Source organism: Opisthocomus hoazin, chromosome 31 (genome assembly GCF_030867145.1).
Source record: "Opisthocomus hoazin isolate bOpiHoa1 chromosome 31, bOpiHoa1.hap1, whole genome shotgun sequence".
Lineage (NCBI taxonomy): Eukaryota > Metazoa > Chordata > Aves > Opisthocomiformes > Opisthocomidae > Opisthocomus > Opisthocomus hoazin.
In genome coordinates, this window is record NC_134444.1 from 3,652,288 (window position 1) to 3,660,815 (window position 8,528).

Genomic DNA, 8,528 nt, shown 5'->3' on the forward strand with positions numbered 1-8,528 from the left:
CAAGCTCTACTCCCCGCTTTTCTAAAAAGCGCTGTAACAACTCTAGGGCTACTTCCTTATCCATACCTTTATCAATAATCCTCTATCCTTTAATAAAATTAAAAACATATACCTGCCGAAGCGATATCCTTGCAGCCCTTGACCTGTAGCCCTTGCGGTGGCGAGCGTACGCAAGATCGCGTAGTCAGGCTCCTGAGTCGACACACCACAGCGCAGTGTTCGGTCGCTTCTGCCCCCTGGTTGCTGCTCCCAGTGCCCCGCTCCTTGCCGCTGCTCCAGGTCCCTGTTCGGGCGCCAAATGTCGGGGCGAAGTTCTACCCCGAGGGTTGCTGTCCTGGAGAGACGGCGGAAGAATGCAGCCAACTCAATGTGAGTGATAAGCAAGCTTCGTTTATTACAGTTTGGTTACACAATTTATAGAGTGATTAATTAGCTACTACATATTGCAAAGTTAGAGCTCATTATTGGCTAGCCAGCTAAATGTCAACTCCGCCCATGCTTCTTCATTCTTCTCCAGCTGCATCCTGTTTTTCACATTCTTGCTAACCGCAGAGTTGATTTGTTAAATTCCTTGTTCTGTCAAGGACACCGTGTGCTAAGCTTAGAATGGATTTTCTACAACAAGCAATTCGGTCGAGCCTTGCCATCCCCCCACAGATGAGGCCTCCCTAGGGCAGAGTAGAGGGGAAGGAGAATCTCCCTCGACCTACTGGCCACAATCCTCTTAATGCAACCCAGGAGACCATTGGCCTTCTTGGCAACCAGGGCACACTGCTGGCTCATGGTCAACCTGTAATCCACCAGCACTCCCAGGCCCCTTTTCACAGAGCTGCTTTCCAGCAGGTCTGTCCCAAGACTGTCCAACTTCCTGTTCCTCACAAGACTACCTAACGCTAAACCGTAGGACTAAGAGCCTGCTCCAGACACCCCTTGAACTCTGATAGGCACGGTGCCATCACCAGTTTCCGGGGGAGCCTATTGCAGTGACCACCAACCCTCTCAGTGAAGAACCTTTTCCTCCTGTTGGATCTGAACATACCCTGATGCAGCTTCTTTCCCTGTCCTCGAGTCCTATCTCTGGTCAAGCTCCCTGGGGCAGGATAAAAGGGAGCATCCTCCTGTGTTCTGCTGCCAGATCTGGCCCAGGGGAAGCCCAAAGACATCGGAGGGGAGGTTCTTGAGGAGCCGGTGGAATTGCTTGCAGGGGGCTGCGGGAGGAAGACAAGAGGAGGCTGGATGAGGCTTCTGGATATGAGGAAAACCCTCAGCAGGTAGAGGTGCCTGAGGCTCTAAGGCCTTTCTCAGCTAGATAGCAGTGGCAAGAGCAAGGGATTGCCTTCTTGAAGAGCACTTCCGAGCTCTCTGTCCTCAGTCCCTGCAGAGCCAGGGGCAGCAGCCATCAGAAACGGGATGCAGAGATGGTGCCAGGGTTCCTCTGGATCAGCCACTGGTGCCCTGCAAAGCACAGAAAGGATTCTTGTCCCCAAGGTCAATCAGGCTTGGGGCCTTTTGCCACTCTTGGAGGCCCCGCAGATGGCTGCAGCCTGAGGGAGAAGAGGGCTTGTGCGTCTCCTGGGAGGCATGATGAGCCTGTGGGATGAGGAGGCAGGTCTTGCTCACATGCTCAGGGAATAACCCATTGCCAGCGCTGGGGTCAGGAAGGAAATTTCCCCTGCAGCAGATTGGCACTGCTCCCCGGGAGTTTTTTTCTTCCCTCTGCAGCACTGAGCATGAGCATTTTTCCGGGCTCCTCTAGTCAAAATGGCAGCCCCTGTGTATGTAGGGGAAGCACCTTCTCCATCTGATGTACTGACATGCTGAAGACATACTTCTGGGTAAACTGGAAAGGGTAGATTGCCCAGTCTAGTCCCCACTGCTCAAGCAGGGGCAGCTATCGGAGGTTGCCTAATCCAAGGTCCAGATGGGTTTTTAACGCCTCCACAGATGGAGATAACACAAGTTCTATGGACAACCTGTTCCACTGATCAACCATCCTCACAGTAGAGAAATATTTTCTCATGTTTACATTTAAGTTCCTGTGCTTCAGTTTTGACCCATTGTCTGCCACTGGGCACCACAGAGAAAAGTCAGGCTTCCTCTTCTTCATTCCCTCCCTTCGGGTATTGATAACTATGAAGAAGTTCCCAGTGAGCCTTCTCTTCTCCAGGCTAAACAGTCACAGCTCCTTCAGCCTGTCCTTCTACAACGTGCCTGTGTGACTTTGTAATGTTTGTGGCCCTTTGCTGGACTCACTTCAGTCAGTCCAGGTGTCTTGTGAACTGGGCAGCCCAGCCCTGGAGACAGCACTCCAGAGGCGGCTTCACCAGTGCTGACTAGAGGGGAAGGATCGCCCTTCTTGACCTGCTGACAAAACTCTCCTGAATGCAGCCCAAGAGGCGTAGGTCTGCTTTGGCACACAGCCACACTGCTGGCTCATGGTCAGCTTGCTGTCCCCCAGGACCTCTGGTCCTTCCCTAGGAACCTGCTTTCCAGCCAGTCAGCCCCCAACCTGTACTGGTCTGTGGGGTTATTCCTGACCATGGGCAGGACTTTGGGTTTGCCTTTGTTGAACTTCATGAGGTTCCTCTCTGCCCAGTTCTCCAGCCTTCCCAGTTCCTTCTGAGCAGCACTGCAACCAGCTGGTGTATCAGCCACTCCTATTTTTCTATCATTCACAAACTCTCTCTTCTTTGGTACCGTCCTTCTGGACTCTAATGAAATCTTTAATAGAATGGGAGCCAGTTTCAAGCACTGATGACTGTCCTCCAGCTGGACAAAGACCTCTGGGACCAGTCGTTCAGCAATTTTCAGTCCACCTCATCTTCCACTTACCTTGTCCATGTTTGATCAGCTACTTTGTAGGGATAAAATGGGAGACCGGTTTACAGCTCCCTGGATCTTCCTTCTTACCCTGCTTCAAGATGGGTTTTACATTTGCTTTCTTCCAGTCCTCAGGAACCTCGCCCCATTACCATGACCTTTCAAACATGATTTCAAGTGGCCTTACAATGACATCAGCCATCTCCCTCAGCACTCACGGATGCATCCCCTCAAGGGATCCCAGGGACTGAGGCACGTGCAGTTTGCTGAAATGTTCCCTAACCTGAGACTCCTGCACCAAGGGTAAGTCTACTGTGCTCCCTGGCTCTGGTCATTGGGCCTGCAATTCCTGAAGGTTATGGGTAAACTCAGAAAGGAGAAAGACGTGGAATACCTTGGCCTTTTCTGTGTCCTCTGTTACCAGGTTCCCTGTCCTATCCCTGCCCAGTTTTTCCCATGCCTTCCTTTTGCTGCTGATGTCATTGTTGAATCCTTTCTTGATGCCATTCACATCCAGATTGAATTACTAGATGGAACTTGAGATGGGCTTTGGTTTTCCTAAAATCCTCTCTGAATGCTCGGGAGTTTCTTGCTGTCCTCCAGAAACCCGTGTGTCTTTCGCCCTGCTTTTCTGGCCCTCAGGCAAATGTCAGTCTGAGTAATGTCCCCAACAAAGACCAGGTCCTTGCGAAAAGAGACTTCTGCTTGTCTGAAGAAGACCTCATTAGACTTCTTCCTTCTATGGAGTGTCCATAGCAGATGCCGACTACAACTTTACCCTCATTAGTCTCCTCAGTATTCCTGGTCCATCAGCTCTCATCTGGCTCTTCAGCTGTCACAAGCAGAGCTCCATGCTTTCCTACTGCTCACCCACACAGAGGGAAACTTCCCCTCCTTACTGACCTGCCCCATCCTTCCTAAACACGCCGCAACCATCCATGGCTACACTCCTGTGTTGTGAGCTATCTGACCATGTCTTTCATATCTAAGAGAGTTTACAGCTCAAGAACTGCCCACAGACTCCTAATTCCTCCTGTTTGTGCCCCAAGCTGTGTGCATTCCTTTATAGGCACAACAGAGGTGTGCTCAGCTACGCTGATGTCCCCACTGCAATTGAGGGCTACTTGACAGGTGCCCACAAACAACCCTGACTGTAGCCCTTGCTTTACCTCTGCCTTTCCTATTCCATGATTCCCTGCTCCCAAGATTTTCCCATTGGTCCTCCTCAAATCCTCTCGCAGAAGAAGCCCACCTTTGTTTTCCCTTTGCCCACTGGGCATGACTTTGCTTACCCGGTGACCTCTTTTGTTTTCACTAATATAGTTTCATTGGGAATTCTTAGTTTGGTCAGCAAATCCATTAAATTAGTGACTGCCTTTATTATTTGTTATGTCTTGCAATTCTTCATGTGATCATCTTGTTAGAGGGACCACAGGACAGGGTGAGTCACTTACAAACACACATTACTAGCCGACACAGTGAAGCTTCAGTTCATGGGGACCCTGAGAAACTCCAGGATTCGGCCAGTAGAAACATCACCGAGTTTTACAAGGAGAAGTGGCAAGTCCTGCATCAGGGCAGAATAACGCCATGAATCAGGGCAAACTTGGTGCTGATTGGCTGAGGAGTGACCCTGAGGAGAAGGGCTCGGTCACTACAGGAGATCCTAAAGGAGCCAGTGGAGCATGCTGACCATGAATAAGCTCAGCTGCCTATGTGGCTGTAGTTAAGAGGAACGTGGCCACCCAGACAAGGGGAGTCACCTCCGTCCTTGACTGAGCACTGCTGTGTTCACATGTTGAACAATGCATCCTGGTGTGGGGCTCCATGTTCTGCAGAAGTGAGGAGGAACTGGAGAAGGTCCAGAGGATGCCTTCCAAGAAGGGTTTAATGGCCGAATAACACAACCTATTGCAAGAGCCTGAGAGACCTGGTCTGCTTTGGCCTTGTGACGTGGAGGCTCAGGGCAATGCCATAGTAGCCTGCACCTGCTTAAATGATCATTTCAGAGAGGATGAAGCTTTTCTTTCCAGAGGAAACAGAACAAGAAAGGGAAAGCTTTGGAGATTGAGACTGGGCATGAGGGAAAATGAAATGCCACTTGAAGGGTAGTGCTGTGATGCAACAGGTCAGCGGGGAGAGGGAGTGTTGGTTGCTGTCTAGGATCAGCCCGTGGCTTTGTGTTTCAAAGCAACACGTCAGTACACAAAAGGACACGGGAGGATGAGAGCAAGGTGGGGAAGTGGATAGTCTCCAGCCTGCAGGGAAACAGGCACAGGAGTGGGACAGTGTAGGACATCCTGTGGTGGAGATGGCCAATGACGATACCTGTACAAGAACTGGTTTAGGCAGAGAGATAGGAAGGAATAGATATAAACACACTTAAAATGATGATTAAAGAGTTAATTTGACTTCAGAGTGACGGGACAAGTTTGTAACTCCCTGAAGCTCTAAGTAGCAACCAGATGGTTGGGAGGTATTGGAATGAAAAGAGAGGACGGTGAGGGGGAAATCTGGAAAACAGTGGGAAGGGCAAATGTCCAGATACATCTGCTGAAATGTATGGGCATGGACATTTAGTAAGGAGAGGTAGAAACACCTGAGAGATAAGGGAGATTCAATACGCCGCATAATATACTAGACAGAGCAGTCATAATGCAAATACAGAAGACCGATATTTCTTCTCCTATGATTGATGTACTTCCTGGAAATTCCTTTTCAAGTAAGGTGGGAAAACACTGTGATTATAGTAAAAGTACTCAATTCCTTTAGCTGAAGAAAAGGTGTGTGTATGTTTGTTTGTTTGTTTTTAAAGTACAAATGTGTTCAGCTTTCATGGCAGACCTTATTTCTTTTACCATAAAACACCCAGGGTCACTTTCAGAGGCCCCAGTGTACCTGAGGTGTTTGTCTGGGACTGGCAGCTGTCAGACAGGACATGTGGGAGATGAGAGTCAGTGCTCACCCTGCATGTTCAGATAGCTCAACTAAACAGTCATGTGTTCCTCTCCTGAGCACTTTAAAGCACAGCCCAGACCCTCACCGACTCTTCACACCACCCCAGGCCCACCCCCCACCTTCCCTGACCGGCCCAGCAAAGCAGCCCTTTCTGGACTGGCCCCACAGCAGTGCCCATTGATGGGAGCTGCAGAGCGCTGGGCACTCCCACCACAGCCCCAGCACTTCTTGGGCACAGCAGCTCCTGGGGGTAGAGGCGAGGCTCAACCTCTCTGTCAGACCCAGGCCTGGGGCCAGCCATGGCATGAGGAGATGGAGTGGTCCCTGTGTCCCCTGCCCCTTTCTCCAAGAGATCCTTAGTGCTGACTGCTGGCAGCCCCTCTGAGCCAGCCCCTCTCCCCAGCACAAGACTCCTGGTGCAGGGACTCCCCAGGATGCTCCTGCTGCCCCAGTGAAAAAGCATCCTGCTGATGACCCTGAGCTGGTGTGGGCAGGAATAGGTTTCTTTTGGTCATTTATTCCCCCATGGAAGCGGAGAGTTGCTTGTTTGCTCTTCTCTAAAGGTGTCCCTGACCCTAGAGATCCTTTCCCCAAGGGACCGTGTACGTGCTAGTGTTAGTGGCTACTCCTGACCCTTCCCTGTGCTCCCTGCAGGTCCCTAAGCTGGTGATGCTGCTCTGCAGAGTGGGAAGGCTGTGGTGCCCAAAAGCCACGGAATGGCAATCCCAGGCAGATTCTTGTGGATGATTCACCATCTCGACTGGGCACCTGGCACTCAGGTGTGAAGGTAGAGTCAAGGACCATTCCCTAAAACATCATCACATGCCCTACAGCCGTGAGCCCATGGAGAATGCAAGTGCAGCAGCATGCTCCTAGGGGCTGTATCTTCGGCGTGCTCTTGACGACAGAACTGGAAGAGGAGCCCAACATCCAGACTTGGGCAGTGAGGAAATCCATTTTATTAAAGAGAAGTGACACAGGAGGCCAGCTGTATCATTGTGCCGCAGACATGTGTAGAGATTTGCAGGTCACACCTCTGGGGAGGTGCAGTGGATGTAGAAATTCCTGAACGAAGAGGAACATCACAGAAAAATGCCCTAAGAAAAGGAGTTTCCCAAGATTAATTGGAAATCACTGAAGACACAGGGACAGGTTAATGCTGCTGAGAGACAGTTAAAAAAATCAGCTTCTTCAGTGCGTCTTTGAGGTTCTGGTTCCTCATGCTGTAGCTGATGGGATTCACTGCTGGAGGCACCACTGAGTACAGAACTGCCATCACCAGATCTGGGATATGGGAGGAGAATGAGGGGGGCTTCAGGTAGACAACCGTAGCAGTGCTGACAAAGAGGAAGACTATGGCCAGGTGAGGGAGGCACATGGAAAAGGCTTTGTGCCGTCCCTGCTCAGAGGGGATCCTCAGCACAGCACTGAAGATCTGCACATAGGACACCACAATCAAAACAAAATACCCCAAATCTAAGCAGACAGTAACCACAGTAAGCCCAATTTCCCTGAGATAGGCATGTGAGCAGGAGAGCTTGAGAATTTGGGGGACTTCACAAAAGAACTGGGACAAAGCATTGCCGTTGCAGAGGGGTAGTGAAAAGGTATCAGCAGTGTGCAGCAGAGCATTGAGAAAGCCACTGCCCCAGGCAGCTGCTGTCATATGGACACAAGCTCTGCTGCCCAGGAGGGTCCCATAGTGCAGGGGTTTGCAGATGGCAAGGTAGCGGTCATAGGCCATGACAGTGAGGAGAGCATACTCAGCAGACATGAAGAAGAGAAAGCAAAAAACCTGTGCAGCACATTCCAGATAGGAGATGCTTCTAGTGTCCCAGAGGGAGTTGGCCATGGATTTGGGGAGAGTTGTGGATATGCATCCAAGGTCGAGAAGGGAGAGGTTGAGGAGGAAGAAGTACATGGGGGTGTGGAGGCAGTGGTCGCAGGCTATGGCAGTGATGATGAGGCCGTTGCCCACGAGGGCAGCCAGGTAGATGCCCAGGAAGAGCCAGAAGTGCAAGAGCTGCAGCTCCCGTGTGTCTGTGAATGCCAGGAGGAGGAATTCAGTGATGGAGCTGCTGTTGGACATTGTCTGTGGACATGAGTCACTGTCCAAGGAGGAAAAGACGGTGATAAATTAGGGCAGATATCTATGTGAAAAATTTAAGCTATTTCTCACACATATTTCTCCATTTTCACATATCTCCTATTTCTTTTGCAGACCTTCCTCAAATCCAGAGCTATGGCCCTGGTTGGTAGGGGATGAGTGTGCTGTGATGAGTAGGGTCTTGGCCTGCTGCCTGCTGAGGAGTCAGCCCAGCCCTGCAGAACTGTGTTCATGGATCCGATGTTCAACTTTGTCAGATTAAACTGGTCCTAACACAGAAGGCCTTGTGAGCATCTTCACTCCCAGTGCTAAAGAAGAGGGATGGCAGAAGGCAGTTTGAGAATCTTGGGGTTTCTTACAACTCCCCCCATCTCAGCTACAGAGTGTTCTTGGATGTCAGAACCCCTCAGCATTTCTGCTGCCCTCAGGGAGAGCAGAGTGAGTCCTGCAAGGCAGCAGGATTGCCTGTGGCTTAGTGCAGAGTGAGGGGAGATGGTCTGTCCCTCTCTGTTGTTCCCATTTATCCTAGGCTGGCACATTTCTCTGGGTGAGGTTGTTTATGCTCGTAGGTTACCCTGAAAAACCATCAGATACTGCTGAGAGCAGAGGGATCCACTGCAGACCACAAAATGTCTCACACTTT

At 50.6% G+C, this 8,528-nt stretch overlaps 1 protein-coding gene across 1 annotated transcript; it reads right to left on the minus strand.

Moving 5' to 3' along the window:
• Positions 1-6,931: 6,931 nt before the first annotated feature.
• On the minus strand, positions 6,932-7,867 carry LOC104339324 (olfactory receptor 14A16). The gene has a single exon (XM_009945474.2). It carries the CDS (start codon positions 7,865-7,867, stop codon positions 6,932-6,934), a length of 936 nt encoding a protein of 311 aa, XP_009943776.2.
• Between the last annotated feature and the right edge of the window lie 661 nt (positions 7,868-8,528).